We start from the raw sequence: 21245 nt of genomic DNA, 5'->3' as shown, positions 1-21245 counted from the left end.
CAGTGCTTTCCTCTGCACCATGACGGCAAGTGTCAACAACCACCACGTTATCTATGGGGCATCCCTTTTTACATGGCCCTGGCATCTTTCTTCAGTCTTGGGGTAACAGGGCCAAGACTGTGTGGACACCAGAGATTGGCGGTAAGTAGCAAAATGGAAAAAGCTGTATGATGACATATTCTTATTGCTTACAAAGCTGAGCAATAAGAATATGTAATTGTATCAGTGATCAAAGCTGCCCCCCAAAATTGTGCTCACAGTCAACAGCAGGAAGGGGCAAAAAGAAATGGAAACAGATAATGTGTGAATGGGTTATCTCTTTCTCCTAGTTTTGAGGTTTCTGTTCTTATCACTGTATTATGTGCACAATAAAAAAACAATTTACGGGGCTTCCCTGGTGGTGCAGTGGTTAGGAGTTTGACTGCTAATGCGGGGGACGCGGGTTCGAGCCCTGGTCCGGGAGGGTCCCACATGCTGTGGAGCGGCTGGGCCCGTGCACCACGGCTACTGAGCCTGTGCTCTAGAGCCTGAGAGCCACGACTGCTGAAGCCCATGTGCCTAGAGCCCATGCTCCACAAGAAGAGAAGCCACCGCAATGAGAAGCCCGTGCACTGCAATGAAGAGTAGCCCCCGCTCACTACAACTAGAGAAAGCCTGTGTGCAGCGACGGGGACCCAATGCAGCCAGAAATAAATAAATAAATAAATATTAAAAAACAAAAAACACCAATTTACAATGAAAAATGGAAACATGGAGAAAATATGAGTCGCTGGGGTGGCCCATGGCCATGCCTGGAGCCCAGCTGCAGCTCCTGGCCTTCCAAAACCATTCTGACAGCAACACACATAAAGAAGAAGTTGGCTTCTTCTGAACAAAGGAGGAAAGGAGAGAAATGTAGTGTGTGACCCATGCCAAGAGGCCTCAGGTCCTTGCCATCATGCTTCAGATGTTGGTGTCATGGCTGCATCTATGTGACCTTCTCACCTGGGCCAGGGATGTATGGTTGTGACCAGAGCTTCCCAGTCCAGGCCACTTTGTATCTGATGGTCGTTGCTGTTCCCCATTCATTTTTGTTGTTGGCTCTCCCACCTGGGGCTTGAGTTTGGCCTTGCTGGAGGAAGAGCCAGTACAGGATTCTCTCTGATTGAGGGACAGAGGCCAAGGTAACCTCAGCCAGCAAAGAGAACAGTGAAACAGCAACATCCATGCTTGGGTTTCAGAGCTGGGGCCCAGCGAGTCTTCTTTTGTTCATGCTCACACTCCCTATCTCACTCAGTTTTACTCTGTCCTCTAGATCACCATTCCTATCATGATTTCATGCACTTGCCCACGCTGTTCCTTCAGTCTAGAGCACCCTTTCTGGTGCTTCCTGACAGAGCTAAACCCTGCTTATCCTTTAATACCACGTCCTTGATGAAACTTTTCCCGATCTCCTTTTGGGGAATGAATCATTCCCTCCTCTGACTCACACAGAACTTGATTTGTATCTTTCCTATGGCAATTGTATTTTTCTGCAGTATGTTATAGTTATTTGTGTCCATGTCTGTTTCTCCCACTGAATGGCGAGCTCCTCAATGTGGCCAAGGAGCATGTCTTATCCAACTCTGATTCCCCACACAGCGTGGCCAACGCCTGCTATATGGTAGGTGCTCAATCAAAGTGTGGAATGACATTAAATTACAAGGGCTGAGTTCTTTGTCTTCCTGTGTCATGGATTCTCTGGGAAAGCTGTTGAGATTGTGGGCAGATGATCAATTGGTTTTATATCCCTTTCTTTCCTGTGCATTTTGAAAGGGGCTGGAAGAGGAAGAGAGTTAAAGCTATCTGCGGATCCATATTGCAGAGATTTCAGCCAGGGGTCCTTGGAGAGGGTAGTAATATGAATAATAACTAACGTGTGCAGGGACTCTTATACTTTTACACCCATTAACTCTGCTGGGTCTCACAAGGACTGTAGGATGTAGGCTGGGTAGGCAATATTTGGCTTGTCCCAGTGTTATAGCTGAGGAACCCAAGGCTCAGAAAAATGAAGTGATTTGCTCAAGATTACATCAACTCAAAGGAGAGCTGGGACTCAGACCCAGACCTGTTGACTTCAAATCATATGCTCTTGGGATTGCAGAGGCGACAAAAACACAGACTCTTCCTCTTGATAAATGTTTGCAGAATGAAGGAAGGAAACCAACAGTTTAACCCTTGAGGAGGTGTACCTGCATCAGACCCCACTTGTTATCCTCACACATGTTTGTTTGCTCATCTAGGGGTTTAGCTCCTCAAAGGTAGGATCCATGCCTTCTCCTTTATTTCTCTCCCCACAGCTCAGGCCTTTGGCAGGCGCCTCACTTTTGCTGGCTCTTGGCTTCCATGTCTATAAAATGAGGAGGCTGAGCTAGAAGTTTAAGTCGGGTCACATTCCCACCAGCGCCCAGCACAGAGCCTGGCCCACAGTTTCCATCAGCCTCCCCATGGACGACTCTCAGCTCCAACACTAGAGGCCTCCAGGACTCTAGCTGACATGATGGAGTGTGTACCCTGCACGTTGCAGCCTCTTCCCAGGCTGGCTTTGGAAACCGAGCTTCCTCCAGACAGCAGGACTGCTCCGCTCACACAGATCAAGTTGGGAACCTCATTAGTCATGTCAGATGACACAGTTAACACTTGGGGCTGGCATGACCAGTTCATCAAAAGCTCCTATATGCCTGGCTCCATCGCTGCAGCTGAGGAACTACTGTATGTGGAGCAGGCAGCACGTCAGAGGAGCAGTGCCAGAGAGCTTCCAAATTGGTTTTGATTAATTGCATGGACATGTCTTTAATTGGTGCCAGGCTAGCGGCCAGAGAACTTATGGGAAAGCAGGATGTTATGCTTTCATTCCCTGAAGTCCCATAAAGCAATGAAAGATGAGGAACAGAATCACTGCTCGTTGAAAATTTATTGACCGTGCAGACCCAGAAAACAAAAATTAACTATCTGAATCGAAACCTAACCTCATTTTCCCAACTCATTGGAAGCCATGCATGTTCCCCTTTGTGCCCCTGGCTTCCTGCTGAGATGTACAACTGAGTGAAAGGTGTGATTTCTAAGGAATGAGTGCTGTAGCATGGAGATGGTACCCTCAGCTTTCCCAGATGGGCGCAGAGGTATCTGGGAAGGTCCCTCGCTCAGAAACATCTCTTCCTCCAGCGCATCACCGTCCCATGAACTGATATCAGTCGTTGATCCGTTTTGGGTGAAGTATTCATTTACACATTCATTCTTTCTTTTCCATCCTTAGAGATTTGTGTTGAGTGTGTCCTAAATACATAGCACTGTTCTGGTGTCATGGAGAATACAGAATGGAATGGTGTCAAGTACAGATCCTTCCCTAAGGGAAAAGGTTATCTAGGAGAAAGGAGAGGATGGGTACACAAATGAACTGATGCATGATGGGTGCATCACAGAAAATGAAGCATTGAGATTTGCCATCAAGAGGACTTGGGTTCAAATCTCAGCCCTGATTCTTATTTCTGAGTCACCATGGAAGTCACTCCGATCCTCTGAGTTTTAACTACAGGATAGGATAATAACACTGCACCTGGCTGCCATGAGGCTTATAAGAGGTAGCAGAGTTGAAAGAACACAGTGCAGGACCTGGCACCGACCAGTAAACGGTTGCTAATTCTGAATAAGCAGTACCAGGGAGGTTCTGAGAAAGTGCTATATGACAGTTCATGTATTCAAGGAACAAATGTTTACCAATTACAGACTCTGTGCCAGGCTCTGTGATGGGCATTAGGGATTTAGACATGAAGTTCTGCCATTGACAAGACTGAGATCCACTAGGGAGTAGCAATGCTATAGTATGGTAAGAATGGCAAGTCGTTACATGTGTGCTGACAGAAGTCTGCTCTGAGCCAGTGGGGAGGAAAGGAGACAGTGGTCACTTTCACTCAGGGAAAATAAATAGGATAGATTTGCCTGAAGAGGCGATGCTTGAGCTAAGTCCTAAAAAATGAGAAGATTTTTGTTTGTAGATAAAGCACAAAAGGGTATTCCATGCGCAATACCACAGTGTTCTTTTTGTTTCTAGAACAAGCAGTGGTTATCCTCTGAGATTTTGGAGTTAGCTGCTTTCTTTGTATGGAAAGTTCTTCCCCTAAATTTCCCCAAAGGGGACTTCTTGACATTTATAACCTGGTATTTTCTTTTTTTTTTTTTTTTTGTGGTACGCGGGCCTCTCACTGTTGTGGCCTCTCCCGTTGCAGCGCACAGGCTCCGGACGTGCAGGCTCAGCGGCCATGGCTTCACGGGCCTAGCTGCTCCGCGGCATGTGGGATCTTCCTGGACCGGGGCACGAACCCGTGTCCCCTGCATCGGCAGGCGGACTCTCAACCACAGCGCCACTAGGGAAGCCCAACCTGGTATTTTCTTATTCATTCCTTTGTTTATTTTATGTCTCCCTGACTAGAATGACAGGTCCAAGAGAACACAAGATCTTGGCTGTCTTTCTCTCCACTCTATCACAATGTCTAGGACACTGCCTAGCATAGTGTAGGTGTTCAATACATGTTTGTTGCCTGAATAAATAAATAAACAACAGGAGGCACAGGAGGGCCTACTGCAATCAAAGAACCATAAGCACACAGCCTGGTGCACAGCGGGCATTGAATTTTTTTCTCATAAAATTGAACAACAAGGAATACCTAAGGCATAGGCTGGAGGAATTGAGGTGGGAGATAACAGAAGAGGTGGCCTCTGAGCTGCTCCCTGAAGGCCAAGAAGGATGACAATGTGATGGGGATGTTGGGAGGGGATCAGGAGGACTAAGTAAGATAACTTTTCAATCTCTTCCAACCTTGAGCTTCTAAGACTTTCTCCCAAACAAATCAGCTCTTGCCAACCTTCCGGGTCTCCTCACTCACACTCCTCCTTTCTACTCCACTCTGTCTGGAGGCTGTAAGGACATCTGACACACCATTTCCTGCCAGTGTAAATCACGGACTGATATGTGATGCTTGTTCTCAGTTTTTACCATCCCCCAGGTGGAGATGGCCCTATAACTCAGGGTGGAGGCCCCAAGCAAAGGCAGCCTTTCCACAGGATGGCAAATAAGGGGGAACTTGTTTACCCACCAGCACCTTCCTGGCCCTGCTCCCAGGTAATTTTATGTCCTCTGGTCCTGGATCTGCTTCTTAGTTGGATGCACCTCAGTTCACTTGCTGGAGCACTGATGTGTGACTGTTTAACTGCCGCTGCTTCCTGTCCCAGGGATCCTGGGCCTCAGGGAGCATGAGAAAGAGACAAGAAAGAGAGCTTTATATGAGGTAAGCTTTGACAGTCATAATAAAGGCCAAAAACTAACTTACACTTATATAGTGCTTAACAATTTACAAAGCCCTAGAGAACTCCTGTTCATCCTTCAAGACCCTGCACAAATGTTACCTCTTTTCACCCAACTTCAACTCCAGGTAGAGCTAATCCTTCCCTCCATTATAGCCCTTATTACCTTGTAATGAATTTATTTGCGTATGTGTCTCATTTCCTTCATCAAACCATCAGCACCTTGGGGACAGATCTCTTCTCTCTAGTAAAACACATTTCTTTTTTTCTTAAAAAGTAATTTTCATCATACATATTTTTCTAATTATGAAAGTAATATTTATAGATATAATGATAAAAAATTGTATATATAAAAGTATAATGAAGAAAATTTTAAATCACTTATCAATTTCATCACCCCGATAAAACCACTGGCACCATTTTGAGTATATCTTGAGTCTTTTTTTAGCATACAGAAAGTAAAAATGGACTATGTAATGCATCTGGTTTTATAGTCTGGCTTTAGCATCTATTCCATTGTGAACATAAACACGTCATTGACAGTTCTTCAAAAACATCATTTTAAATGGCTGCATTATTTTCATTTAATGAGTATACCACAGTTTACCTGACAATTTCCTCATTGTGGGACATTTGGACCAGTTACTTCTTTTTACTGTCTTACAAATAAAATCAATAACTGTATACATAAATCTTTGTCTGCATCTTTGACTATTTCCCTAAGAAAGATTCCTAGAAATGGAATGTCTAAGTCAGCAAAATGCCAGGGGTGAATTATCCATAAAGGCTAATAATGGAGAGAAGCCAGAGATACCAAGTCAACTTTAAGATGCCTAGATATCTTGCATGGGATTTTGCAAACAGACTGGACACAAAACCCATTTCCCCATTTAAAGTTTTATGGCTTTGGCAATTTGGACAACCATTCTGAGTTTCCATTTTCTTATCTAAAAAATGAAGACAATAAATGTCTTTCTCACAGAATGATTCCTTCTGATCTGGGAACTTCCAGAAACATGATCAACTATCCTAATATAGATGGGTTTCCCATCCCACCCCCTGCTACAGACACGTAGAGATGCTGGATGAACTATAACAGACGTTATATTTTTATTGCCAAATTTGAAAAAAATAAAGAGAAATCCCCAGATATCAAAAATGAAAAAGAAATGAAAAGCTCAAAGCCAGAACAGGTCATAGGTGACGTGCCTTAGCTGCCACAAGGATTTCACACTTAGCTATAGTTCCTGAGATCTGCAGGCCAGGGTTCCACCGAACACTAAGGAGTAGGAGATGGGGCTCCAGTCCTGGGCAGGTGAGAAAGCTGGAACTGAGCCCCTTGCATACAGCTCTGACATTGGAAGCTTTGTCCCCTTCCATGAAAAGGAGACTGGAAAAACTCTACCCCAAGGTTAGAGAAGTTCAAGGAACCTTGATGTCTGAAGAGGCCTTGGGAAGGGAAGAAATGGCACTCAAGAGAAGCAGAAATCCCAATCGGTGCCAAATGCATATGGAGGTTTAAATTTACTCTACCTGTATGTGCAGACAGCTAGTGAGATAAATTAACAGAAACATTGGTCCAGACCTTAAAATTCTTAGGTTAGGGCTGAAGTAAGACCTATTAAAATTCTTAGGTTTAGGCTGAAGTGAATTCAAAATAGCTCTGCAGGGATGTTTACCAATCCAGGGCTTGCAGAATCCACTAGAAAAAACAATCCCTGATGAAGCTGCTCCTGAAAAGTATCAAACCACATGAGGAAAGAAATGAGCAAAATGGAGAGTCAACCAACACAACAAACTAGAGAGAAGAAGGGTTAAAATAGAACCATTTAAAAGAGACTGTGGGTGGGAGGGAGTGTCAAGAGGGAGGGGATATGTGGATATATGTATACATATAGCTGATTCACTTTGTTATACAGCAGAAACTAACACAACATCATAAAGCAATTATACTCCAATAAAGATATAAAAAAATTAAATTAAACCTCTTTTCTATTCAACTATAAATAAATAAATAAATAAATAAATAAAGACTGTGGGGACTTCCCTGGTGGTGCAGTGGTTAAGAATCCACCTGCCAATGCAGGGGACACGGGTTCGAGCCCTGGTCCAGGAAGATCCCACATGCCACGGAGCAACTAAGCCCGTGCGCCACAACTACTGAGCCTGTGCTCTGGAGCCCGCGAGCCACAACTACTGTGTGCCACAACTACTGAAGCCCACGTGCCTAGAGGCTGTGCTCCGCAACAAGGGAAGCCACCACAATCACACCGCAACGAAGAGTAGCCCCTGCTCACCGCAATGAGAGAAAGTCCGTGCACAGCAGTGAAGACCCAACTCAGCCAAAACTTGTTTCTTTAATTAATTATTTTTAAAAAAGGAAGAAGAAAATTCAATCTAGAAAAATAAGTTAGATGTAAGGAGGGGGATGCAAGTGAGGTGCTAGAGTCAGCTCTTATCAGCCCAAAGAGCGACTGTTAAATTTTAAGGAATTTTGAGAACTGGTTGTAAAACACAGTCATTGCTAAAAATTAAATTATACAAACTTGCAATTAAACGAATTACTTTCAAAATAAAGGTAAAAAATCCTCACAGTGCATCACTTCTTAATTATTTTACTACAATTTTTCTATTATCTATGCACTTGAGGTTATTATCTCCCACATCTATATGGTAGACATACTATAGAATGGTGTGCTGCTGTGCATCTTTTTCCTTCTCTATATTTCAGTGATGTCACATTGGTAACTTGAGTATTTGCACCTCAGAGCTCAACAAATGCTACAAGTCAGGGCTCCCTTACTCCTACTACATGAGAACTGGTTGTTAAACATCTAAACACCACTGAATATAAGAAATAATGGTTTACACTGCTAGGTATATATCCAAGAGAACTGAAAACATATGTCCACAAAAATACTTGTACACAAATGTACGTAGCAGCCTTATGTATAATACCAAAAAGTGGAGCTAATTCAAAAGTCCACCAACTAATGAATAGATAAATAAAATATGGTTTATCCATAAAAGGGAATATTATTCAGGCATAAGAAGGAATGAAGGACTGATACATGTTCCCACATGGATGAACATTGAAAACATTGTGCTAAGTGAAAGAAGCCAGACACAAAAAGCCATATATTACATGATTCCATTTATATGAAACACCCAGAATAGGTAAATCCATGGAGACAGAAAGTAGATTAATGGTTGCCAGGGGTTAGGGATAGGAGGAATGGGGAGATTTCTTTTGGGGATAATGAAAATGTTCTAAAATTAGATCGTGGTGATGGTTGCACAATTTTGTGAATATGCTAAAAACTATTGAATTGTGTCTTTAAAATGATGAATTTTATTGTACACAAACTATATTTCAATGAAAAGAAAGGACTAAAGAAAGGTAGGCAGAGAAATTGGTATGCATGTTTGTAAATATAAATAAATTCTGGTTGTTAAAACATCTAATGGGGGGGTGAGTGGTTAAAAGTCAGTTGGAACTAAAATACTAAAAACCAAATTAAGTGGAAGATAGAGGGGGTGGAGAACAGAATTAAAGAACTCTAAAGTTCCTGAAATTTTCACAGTGTGCTAAAGATAGTGATTAACTTAACAATGTTAGGTTGAGTATGCACATTGATAACATAAGAACACCCACTGAAGGAATATAATTAGAATGTATAACTTCCAAACCACTAGTGAGGCAAAAAAGGGAGTAAAGAAAACAACCAAAGTAAAAGAGGGCAGGGTAAGAGAATAAAGCAAATAAAACACATGGCAAAGGACAAAACAAAGGGGGAAAATATCCACAATAGGTCATAAGTAGAAGAAATGTAAACACGCTTAAGAAAAGACAAAGATTCTCAGATTGGATTCTTAAAAATCCAGCTGTATGTTGGTTACAAGAATGCATTCGGGCTTCCCTGGTGGCGCAGTGGTTGAGAGTCCGCCTGCCGATGCAGGGGACGCGGGTTCGTGCCCGGTCTGGGAGGATCCCACATGCCGCGGAGCGGCTGGGCCCGTGAGCCATGGCCGCTGAGCCTGCGCGTCCGGAGCCTGTGCTCCGCAACGGGAGAGGTCACAACAGTGAGAGGCCCGCGTACGCAAAAAACCCCAAAAAAACAAACAAAAAAAACAGAGTTGCCCCCACTTGTTGCAACTAGAGAAAGCCCGCATGTAGCAACGAAGACCCAAGGCAGTTAAAAATAAATAAATAAATTTATTAGGAAAAAAACAGAAAAACAGGTGTTTAAACAAAAACTTGTACACACATGTTCATAGTAGCACCATTTATAAGAGTCAAAAGGTGGAAACAACCTAAATATCCATCAGACATTTAAACATCAACAGATAAACAAGAAGTGGTATATCAATACAACAGCCTGTTACTCAGCCCTAAAATGTAATGAAGTTCTGATGCACGCTACAACATGGATGAATCTTGAAAACATTATGCTAAGTGAAAAAAGCCAGACACAGTGGTCACATATTGCATGACTCCATTTATTTGAAATGTCCAGAACAGGCCAATCCACAGAGACAGGAAGTTGATTAGTGGTTGCCAGGGGCTAGGGGAAAGGGGGTGAATGGGGAGTGGCTGTTCAATGGATACAACGTTTCCTTTTGGAGTGTTCTGAAACTAGATAGCTGTGATGATTGCACAACACTGTGAATGTGCTAAATGCCACTGAAATGTACACTTTAAAATGGCTAAAATGGTGAGTTTAATCAGAAATTTAAAGAAGCAATTTCCATAAGTCTATTCTTTCATTCATCTATCAGACATTTATTGAACAGCTCCAGGGAAGCTTTATTCCGGATGCAGGCAATACAGAGAAATCAGATGTGGTCTTGGCTTTCAAGTTCATGGGTTGGTAGGGGAGGAAAAACATTCTGCAGACAATTAAGTGCAATTAAGTGTTAGGGTTTCCTTCACTTAAGAATGGGCATTGTACACTGTGGGGACTGCTTTGCCACGAAGTGAGGGGTAGAGAATAGCAACGGTAAGGCTGAGGCTTGAGTGCTGAGTAGGAGTTTTCTAGGTGGATGGCAGCAAGGATGGATTTGAGACAGCGGGTGTGACCTGAGCAGGCTCAAAAAGCTGGCATCAAAAAGCCTCCGGTTTTCAGCAAACTCCAAACTAAATAGCACGTGTGCAGCAGCGCAGAGGATGGACTTCAGGACAGTGACGTGAGAGGTGGGTGACCACCCTGTCCGGTTGCAGTAGGTGACGCTAAGACATGTTAGGGGAATGACCTGGACTTGACTGCATGTGAGAGTCAAAGGAAGTATGATGCCAAGATTGGGCTACTTTGTTGGTAGTGGAAACTGCCAGTCCCTAAAGTGGGTCTGCAGGACATTCTGTTCTCAGGGGACGTGAAACTAGAATTTACACTCCCCCCCATCTTATGTATTCTACTATTTTTTAATGATTTTTTTTCTTTTTGTATTTATATTTGAAACCTACTTCCCTTTTCTTTGGGCTTCCTCTGTTTTCCTGTTTGAAATATATGTTACTCTGGAAATGTCATGGCATAGTATAGTGGCATTTACAAGTGAAATGTAAAGAATTTTCAGAACATCTAGAAACGCAAGTCTAGGGTTTAGGAATATAAGCCCTAACGATGTGATAGCGTTCATGCCTTCAGACACTGTGTCATAAATATAAACACACCCGAAAATTTGAGACAGCATAGAAGAGATAGTTGAGAACTTTATTAGAATTTATGTGCCCAGATTTTTAAAAATGTATATGAGAAATATTAAAAACACAAAACATAACACACTAGGGAAGAACATCTGGAAAAAATGAATGACAGAATGCCAACATTTACTTGTGAATACACAGTCTGGGAGAAGGACCAGGGGGCCTGGACACCCCAGGAAAACTTGGAAAAACCTTTGCACCACCTTCTCTGTCATAAATATGTTCCCCACAAACTGCATGTAAATCAGTTGTTGGTAAATCATATTTATCAAATGCAAGGGTGACAATTATTTTAAAGTTATCTTAAGAATGTACACTTTAGTAAAGGATATTATTACCAATGGAGTAATGGAAAAAAACCTCACTGGACCAAGAGAAATTCAAGGTCCTTCATTATTATCCTGGCTCTGCCACCAACTAGATGTGTGATTAGAGAAAATTCACTCAATCTCCCTGGGCCAATTTCCTCATCTAATCTGGGTTGTACCTCTGAATTTTCACTTATTAGATTCTTAAAGCAAGATACAGGGGTACTGGCTCACAGCCTAATGTCTAGTTTCTTCTGAAAGGTGATACTGCAGGACAGAACTGAGGGCCCTTTTACATAAGAGGAGCCGGGGATGGCAAGGCCAGCAGGCCAGTTACCAATGCTTTACCAATGCTTTGTGTGTTTTGCCTCTTTATACTCCACTTTCTCATTCCTACAATCACCCTAACTGTGATGATAACAACTTTTGTTCCAAATTCTTTACAAAAGCTTGTTCCTTAGAGCTGTGCTCTGGGAGAGACTGACAGTCTAAGGTAGGAGCCCATTCCCAGTGGTCTCTCCACCTCTGGCCCTTTCCCTACCCCCACAAGGCTGGTACTGCCTAAGGGCAAGGGCTATACCCTCTATGCCTAGTACAGGCCCAGGCCTAAAGAAGGAATTCAGTAAATGACTATTCACTGGATGTTTTTGAAGGAGCAAGCTGAGGCAGAGAGATGGGTCTGGTGAAATAACTGAATCCTAGGGGTGAACTTTTGGCTACTTCTTTAAACATTTCTGAACTTCCCAAATTTTCTACAATGGGCAAAAATATATAGAAACCACAAGTATTAAACCCTCTTTTTCCAGGCTTTTAGTCAATGCCCTGGTTTCCCATAAATAATGTAAATTTTGTCCAGTTCTCCGATGTTTGGAACAGGACAAAGGTCACACATCTTTTAAGAGAAACAGCTAGTACAGTTTCCTAGTTCATTTTGCTTAAACAGCAAAGAAACAATGCATTTGTCTTTGTGGACAAATGCCGTCTAGCTCCAAGCAAGGACCCCTGCCAACTGGCTTCAGAAAAGGCCATTTATCAACAGTGTTTAGGCACCACCTTGATTAATCTGCCATACAGGAAGTACAAAGCACATCTGTAAGCATTCTTTTGTCTTCTTAAGCAAAATAGGTTTAGGCCGTATTAACTTGAAAGAGGTAGAAGGCAATGGGTCAGGCCTTCCGCTGATTACTACCATGCTGTAGACTAATTCAGGAACTGTTCGGAAGACTGAAGAAGCAAAGGAAATTACTCTCTGTTGAGTACTTACTACATGCCAGATATTGTGCTGGGCACCCCATATACATTATTTTAATGTAAGCCTCACATCTAACAATAACTATCTAACATACTATATTTTCACTCATTTATCTTATTTCTTGTCTGTCTCCCCCACTTAAATGTAAGCTCATAAGAAGAAACATTTTTTTTGTCTTGTTCACTGCTGTATCCTCAGTGTCTACAACAGGGTCAGATACATATAAACAATCAATAAATATTTGTTGAATGAACAAAGTGAACATCTCCATGAGACAGGTTTTATTATTCTCCTTTTATGGATGAGTAACCTCAAGTGCTCCAGTGGTGCAAATGAACTGCCCAAAGTCCCATGGCTTGTTAAGGAGCAGGACAAACCCCAGTCTCACTCCTTTGTTCTTTCTATAGACCAAGAGACTTAGACCTTGAAAAACTTTTCCAGCTTGACAAATCTGTAGCCTAGATGCCTATAAAACATGTATTTACTTTGGGTACTCATTTGAAAATCTGAAATTTCACCGAGGAGATATATTTGGCATTTTAATGGTAAACATTTTGCTAAAATAACAATGAAAGACACATTTTCCCAACAGAACAATTTCATCTATGGATATAGACAGGAATTATCTACATCATTTCATACCTGAAAATCCTGTGAATAATTACTCTTCAGATATAAATAAAAGCACAGTAATTCTGGACACCAACAAAAACATTTGCAAACCTTCGAGTTTCCTAAGTTACATCATTAAGATGACTATTGATATTCATGCGGTATTCTCAGTGTGGAATATCAAATACTCCCATGTACATCCGTGTTGAGTGTCCCAGCATGGGAAGAGGTAGACTCGGCACATCAAAAGCCATTCCTATCCTAAAGAAATTATATGGGAAGCTCAAGGATTCTTCAGAGAATCAGTTGTAATAAAATCCATCTCAAGAATATTCATTTTGTATGAGAGAATGGAAGAATGAGGTTAATTTTACCCAGGAGAATACTTCAAATCCTTTCCATTTGTCAGAATATATTTGATCCATATGTGCTCCTTTACCTCCCTAGGACCACATAACAGGAACATGCCGTTTGTGGTGTCTTCTCATATCACTCGGGATTTTTGTAGGGATTCTGGTCCCCTTCTCCTTCGGGGAAGGCCCCTTTCCCTTCTGTCCCACTCCTGCTACCAATACAATAGTATCATACAGTCTCCATGTGGACCCAGCCAGTTAATTGTTCCTGGACCAAACTAATGGTTTGGCCCCATTCTCTCCATTGCCAACTTTTGGTGCTATTGTTTTATTCTGATAATAAAAGTATTAATATTTTAGAAAAATATTTTTGGATTTATGTATATAATTTTGTATGTCACTCTTTTCACTTATAAGTATTTTGCCATGCTGTTTTAACACTTCACAAACATTAATTATAATGACTGCATAATAGTCTACTATATCATCATAGTGTAATTTACTTAACCAATTTTCTACTGTTGGACTTCTGGATTGTTAAAGCATAAACTCTGCCCACATTTCAGACCATTTCTTTTTCTTTTTTCTTTTTTTGCGGTACGCGGGCCTCTCACTGTTGTGGCCTCTCCCGTTGCGGAGCACAGGCTCCGGAAGCGCAGGCTCAGCGGCCATGGCTCACGGGCCCAGCCGCTCCGCGGCATGTGGGATCTTCCCGGACCGGGGCACAAACCCGTGTCCCCTGCATCGGCAGGCGGACTCTCAACCACTGCGCCACCAGGGAAGCCCCAGACTATTTCTTTAGGACAGATTCCCAGAAGTAAAATTAGAGGATCAGAAGTTATAAACATTTTTAAAGCTCCTGATAGATACTGCCAAATTGCTTTTCAGAAAGCTGTTGCCAATTTACACTTCCAACATTGCCAGCGTGTTTTTCTACCAATACAGATTGGTCTAAAGAATAATAAAATTTAAGTGGAACATATAGTCCTTAAATTATTAATGCAGCTGGAGAGGCATCATGACCACAGCAGAGAGGCCTGTGGCAAACGTCATACCTTTTTCCAGGTATGCAATTAACAATGAGTTAGTGTGAGCACATGGAACAGAAGTTTTGCAAGAGTAAACAGCAATATAATTAGATTTCAGACTCAAATCTAAGGCTTGTGTCTGCTTTGTCTGTTGCTGTACCCTAGCACATAGGACAGTGCCTGGCACATAGAGCCACTCGATAAAAATTTGCTGAATTAACACAGAATCTCCTTTCAGATGCAGTTTTTCAGCAGCTGTAGGATTTAGCCACTCCTGGATTCAAAGGAAACATGACTGGCTGGATTAAACATCCTTGCAAAGGTCTGTTCAATCCTGAGATTCTATTTCAACTTTGGAAAATCAGTTTAAGTGAAGGTGACACAATATGGCACTCTTTAGGAGAAAAACAAGTAAACATATCTAAAAGAACATAGCTTGGTACCAGTTGCCAATATATATATATATAATTTTTTTACAAGCATGCAAAAAAATATAATTCAATGAGTTTTGTCACCTCCATAGTAGTCCCTTTCATAGATGATAACAAACTTATTCAAATGCTGCTCATGGTCAAGGCAATTTTGGAATTACCTTCAGTTCATTCTGTTATCACTGGTTGTAACTTGGCACCATTTTCAGTATTGCCAATTTTTTTTGGAAATATTACAAGGGCAAAATATAGGTAGTAGTTTGTGTACTATAATTTTTAGCCGAGAACAGCACAAAACTTATTTTGTGAATCAGAATATGGTCAAGGTAATACAGTCAATCATTCAGCTCTAGTTCATGCTCCTGGCACCATAAAGACTACCTTCAATATTCCACAATTTCTATAGTAGTAAATTGTCAGACATTGCCAGATCAGTTTGGCATTAACAATGTTACTGATGGATCAATCATCTGTCATTTTTATATACACATTTTATATACATTAGACCAGGGGTCAGCAAACTATGGCCCATGGACCAAATCTGGCCCACCATCTGGTTTTCTATGAACTTACTGCAAGCTAAGAATTTTTTTAATACTCTCAGTGGTTTGAAAAAAATATTTTGTGACATGTGAAAACTATATGAAATTTAAATCCCCGTATCCATAAATGAAGTCTCATTAGGACACAGCCATGCTCATCTGTTTCCATATTAGCTATGTCTGGTTTTGCATTAAAATGTTGAGAAATTACAATAGCCACTGTATGGCCCACACAGCCTAAGACATTTCCTTTACAGAAGAAGTTTGCTGACCTCTTCACTAAATGCAAGTGGGACCTAAGAAGTACTGAAGTTTCCCACTACAGATTTTTTGTTTCTGGATATTAATACTGGGAGAAGGGTGATGCAACTGGGACAGTATTTGCAAGGATCTGATAAGACAGAGACTAGAGAAGATAAATATGAGTGTTGCCTCAAATAGGATGTCAAAGCCTGGCAGAATCTGAGGGGTCTGATCCAACTAAGGAGTTAGAGAACACAGGGTTACATATACAATCCCAGCAGCAAAGAAGACTCTTATTGAGCCACATAGGACCCTGGTGACCAATCCCAAGGAGCCTAGTGAGACTTGCTGGCAATGAGGTCTGTAAACGGCAGGCTGGCTGATCAGTAGATGTGATACAGCGACAGTTCCCAATAGTACCCCACTCCTGTACTAGATATCCTCAAGTCATTTAGCATCCAGATTTATCCGGGCACCTCCAAAGTCTGAACTCTAAGAAATGGATCTGAAAGGAAGACTCTGGAAAGCAGGCCCCATGTACACATTCTTCCCAAACAATAACATTTCAGTGAGAACTCAGAGCCAGGGGCAGAATTCAGAAGACTGCAGAACTACCCACGTTTTTCGAAATCAAAGATTGGTGAATACTTTATTCTTTCTGTTTTTGATCATTACCAGTGGGACAGGTGGAAGGTGGGATGATGGGTGGAGAACGGACTGGATAAACTCAATGATGAAATGATCTGCCCTGGAAAGTGTTTATTCCTCCCAGACTTCCAGCTGTAGTGTATAACATTCCATGTGGATTTTGAACCAGAATGGGGAAGGGGAAGTTCAGCCTGAAACCCAGAGAGATTCCTTGACTGTGTGTTTAGCTTGAGAATTATGGTCAAGGTTTGCAGATGGCCAGCTCTCTTCCTGACAACCTACAGAGAGCCAGGCTTCATCTCTTATGGTTAGATGGAGCTTCTCCTGCCAGGGAAAATACAGTTGCTGGGAGAGTGCGATTTGCATATTATATCTCTGAAAAACTTTCATAACTCCTGAGTACTAGAGGTAACCAAATTGCCTCAAGAAACTGGTAATACTGGTTGCCTCTGGGGAGTGGAACCCCTCGTGGCTAAGGGTGAGAGGGAGCTTTTTTGTTCCTTCCCAGTGTGCCCCTTATATATGAAGGCAATCTGGGGCCAGGGATGGAGCAATTTCTTTACTCAAGACTATAGGGCTGGGAATTCCCTGGCGGTCCAGTGGTTAGGGCTCTGTGCTCTCACTGCTGAAGGCCTGGGTTCAGTCCCTAGTTGGGGAACTAAGATCCCACAAGCTGCGTGGCACTGCCAAAAAAACCCCCCACAAAACAAACAAAACAAAAGACTATAGGGCTGAAGTGGGGAGCTGGAAGAGGGATCTAAAAATCAGAAGAGAGAAAAGTTGCAGTTGAGTGGAAAACCATGACCAAAAGGGGAATTCAAGGTAAGCATACCAAAGTGGCCAAAAGCAGCTATTGGAGGGTGCGGTCCAGAACCAGAAAACAAAGCCCAGGGAAACAGAAGAGCAAGAGCAAACTGGAGAATAAACTGAGTGATATCTGAGAAAAGTCAAGGACAAGGGCCTAGGGCATGATGGGTGGAACCCTGAGATTATAGGATCAAAAAGCTCAAGAGGCCTAGGCAGCAAGGTGCAGGCTGGGCAAAATTCATGTCAGAAATAAAACAGATTCGGCAGGTGGACAGATAAGGGGTACTGTTACATGAGAACTCTCTTGTGTGAGGACAGTCTTTTGAGATTATGCTCTAAACTGGTGTGTAGAGATTCTGAGCAGCCATGTGTGAATGGTTTGCTCTGCGTGAATATTTTTACTTCCCTCCAAACTCGAGGCTTCCTAGGGTGTATTATCATCTTATTGAATATTTTCTGAGAAGCCTTGCAAACGGGCAATGGGTTCAGGTAGTGCAGTTCAACCTGACTACCGTCCAGGAGATGATCTAAGGTTATAAGGTAAGTCCTTTTCATTACAGCTACTTGTAACAATTTGAATTCACCCTCCTGATTACCTGCTTCTGGTTGCTTTGCGTCCAAACCCTGTCTGGGACAACATGGCTTCCAGTATCCTACTCTCCAACATGGTCGTGGTCCAGCACCTTTGGCAGGGTCACTCCAGCCCTGTTTACAGGACAGGGATAAATCCAGAAATAAGTTCTCTCAGGACCTCTGTGTTATCACAGATTGGAAATAATGCCTGTAGGTACTGTTGTGGGAACCTGGCCTAGGCATAGGGGCATACAATTCTGCAACAATTACCCCCTGGGCTGAGCAAGGATTAATATTGGTTCAGTCACCAAGTGGCCAGCTGTGGCGGCTTTCTTCCAGAAGTGCAGTGTCCCTGTTGCAAAGGCCTTATGGGGAGCCCAGGGCCTTATCCGATGTAGGAAGATGTAATGGTCCTGAGATGGAATGTCTAGAAATTGCTAAGCAGGCAGACGTCTGTGAGCTGTTGCTTGGTTTGAGAGCTTTCCTGAACAATATCTTTTATTTGTGAGATAAGGTCTAAGTTTCAGAGTGCCTCAAAGCTGACAGGTATTAGTGGGAAACTTGTAATTTTTTGAAGGTGACAGAAAAGAACTAAAAACAGCTGTGTTGAATAAATGTTGGGCCTCTACTATCAACCAATACTGTTTACTAACTTACCAGTTAAATAATAGGAATGTAAGAATCCTTGGGTTAAAACATAGACATTGGCCAATCCTGTGAAATGCTGTTACTAACCATTCCCCCCACCCAACACACACACACACACACACACACACACACACACACACACACACACACACACACACACACACACACACTCCTCCACCAGCCATTCTGAGATGTTTCCAGTCTATGTGGTATTACTTGGAACCCAATTGGGAAACGTTCCATTCCATAAATCCTGGCAGAGAGCCAGAAAGAGATAAAGGAGTCTCAACTAGGAAAGACTGCTTTTTTGAAGGTTTGATGAGAAACTTAGATAATCAAATAAGTAGGCTATTATATAAACCTACCCACAGACTCAGGGGAAGCAATTTATAAACTACTAGCATAGAGTTGGGGGCAGAGAGAGGAAGCAAGTCATCCCAAATTATTTATCTTCTGTATAACACCATTATCTTCCTCTTTGGACTTTGCTATTTCAGCCAATAGTGCCCTCATTGTCCTACTGACGGAGGTTCGGAGCCTCATGCTGTTCTACCCGCCTGGGAAGCATGCCCTCATTTCCTAGCCTCCTTGTCCCATCCTTCCTTACGGATCCAGTCCAGGAACTACCTCATCCATGGAGTCCACCCAGCCCTTGGTGACCTTATTTCATAATATCACACTGTCAATGCTCAGCAGTGTTCTAAACACTGAAGGTGCTTAAAAAAAAAAAAAAACCAACAAGGTTGATATTAGTTACTAGAAACAGGCTGCGGTGTGGGAATCAGCACGTAGGCAGCAGACTCCCTTAATTCAAGGTCTAGAGTGTCACCTTGTCTTCCTCCTCACATATCACAGCCTGGACCTTAGTGCCCTGGTTTCTATTTTCCAGGACCAGATCCTCCTCCTCCATCAGAGGGGATACACCCAAATGAGGGGGGGGCGGGGTTCCAAAGCACAAGACTAGAATGAAACAAACCCAGCACTTCTGTGAGGGGTAGGTCTGTGAGAAGGTCAGGATGGGTGGCCAACCCCTGAGTTCTGAGGGGCTCCCACTGAGTCATTTGGGAGGGATCGGCCCTTAGCATTGCTCACTATGTCAGTATGCCACTGCCTCCTGTACCATACCTCAGGCCCTGACTGTGAAGCAGGCTGGAACTGTAGGCCTTCTTTTGGGGTCCTCCCAGCAGAGTATGCCTCCCTGGGCACAGAGAGAGAGACTCCAAGAGGTCCTGCTCCCACTTTTCATTCGTATGATCCCCTGAGGCAGAATATTGAGAACAAAGGAAGAGGACAGTCACAACAAGCTAAGGTCTGGACAGTGAAGAAAAAACTTGGTAAGGAAAAAAAAAAGAAAAGTCAAGCACAAGCAAGTACCAGAAGCCAACAACCAGAAGTTCTTCAAAGTTGTGGAGAACAGCAAGGAAGATGACCCAAGAGTCCAGCAAAGAGTAAGTTGCAGGGCCATGACATGTAGAGAGGAGTCATAAAGAAGCTGAAAATAGATGAGCGGCAAATGAAGGTGCCTAACCTTGAGGCAGCTTTCTAGTTTGGGTTCAGCTACCCCAGATTCCTTTCACCACGGTGTGAACCAATCCTGAGCCGCCCTGCTGGGAAGGCTTGTTGAAGATGAAGTCTGCAGCAGCTGGCTGGCAGGAGGGATTTTGGGATGGGATACAGGCAGAGGCATTTCCCCACCAGCTTCGCACTGGAGATGACTCCATGGTTCAGAATTTGTTACTTTTTCCCTTACACATGAGCTATTTTTCCTAGTTTCCTTTGAATGATCAGACCGAAAGTCAAGTTTTCGAGGTTTAGGCTCATCCTTCAAAATACCCGATATAACTTTTGCAGATACCTTCCTCATATTCAAGTTTTCTTTCAGAATGAGCCTAACGGTTTCTTTATCTAAATTTAACTCTTCAGCCATCATCCTCACAGTTAACTGCCTATTCGAACAAACCAAGTCCTTGACCTTCTGGATATTTTCATCCGTCCGGTGGGTGACTGGACGACCACTTCGGGCATCATCTCGAATGTCTTCCCGCCCTTCTTTAAACCTTTTATGCCAGTCGAAAACTCTGGCCCTTGACATGACTTCATCCCCATAAGCTTCTTTTAAAAGATGGTGAGTTTCACTTGCAGACTTGTTCAATTTCACGCAGAATTTGATACTAATCCTTTGTTCTAGATATCGGTCACTCATTTTGGCACTCAAATAACACAGGAACGTTAAAATGCCACGAGTGTGAGGGGAAGACAGAGGGACCAATCTCTATAGGGCTGCAGGTGGAATCATGTCGCTATTCTTGCTCCTCTGAAGACTCATCAGGGAAGAGTAATTGCTTTTCTGAGTTTCAGACCCTCGGCTTCCAATCTAGAAGCTAACGGGGCCAAAGAGTAGCTGCAAAGCTGGGGAAAATGAAAGCTCCTAGAACCCACGTCTGCGTCCAACTCCGCGGCACGGAGATCTGCTGGGGGTGTGAAAACCAGTTACTGAGGCCGTCCCGTTCCGCGGCCCTTAAGAGTCTATGGCGATTTCCGCAATAAAAGCCTATGTGGTGTTAATTTAAGCAAGCAAGAAGCGATGCACCGGTGATGTAACGTGCAAGCTCGCCCCAGACCTGCAGAAACCCGCGCACGCGAAACCTACCGGAGCTGCCCCGGGATCCGAGGCTCTAGAGGCCGGGAGACACGCCCGCACGCGCCATTCCCTCCACTCTCGGGGTAGGCCGTGCGCAGGCGCACTGCGGCAAACTGGGCCAGGCCCCGCCTCCGCC

General features: G+C 43.0%; 1 protein-coding gene across 2 annotated transcripts; it reads right to left on the bottom strand.

Annotated features, from left to right (window-relative positions):
- Positions 1–2226: 2226 nt before the first annotated feature.
- On the bottom strand, positions 2227–21186 carry GVQW3 (GVQW motif containing 3). Of its 2 annotated transcripts, none has more exons than XM_079928431.1 (2): positions 20207–21186; positions 2227–2948 (listed from the first exon to the last, which is right to left on the bottom strand). In XM_079928431.1, exons 1-2 carry the CDS (start codon positions 20669–20671, stop codon positions 2682–2684), a joined length of 732 nt encoding a protein of 243 aa, XP_079784557.1. In that variant the 5' UTR covers positions 20672–21186; the 3' UTR covers positions 2227–2681. The 2 variants fall into 2 exon arrangements, with proteins under 2 accessions (XP_079784557.1, XP_079784556.1); XM_079928430.1 differs by lacking the exon at positions 2227–2948 and adding an exon at positions 17907–17952 and having other exon boundaries at positions 19594–21186.
- Positions 21187–21245: the final 59 nt, after the last annotated feature.

Source organism: Stenella coeruleoalba (assembly GCF_951394435.1).
Source record: "Stenella coeruleoalba genome assembly, chromosome: 8".
NCBI classification, from domain to species: domain Eukaryota; kingdom Metazoa; phylum Chordata; class Mammalia; order Artiodactyla; family Delphinidae; genus Stenella; species Stenella coeruleoalba.
Note: the sequence above shows the minus strand (reverse complement) of the source record. Positions and strands in the feature narration are given on the sequence as shown.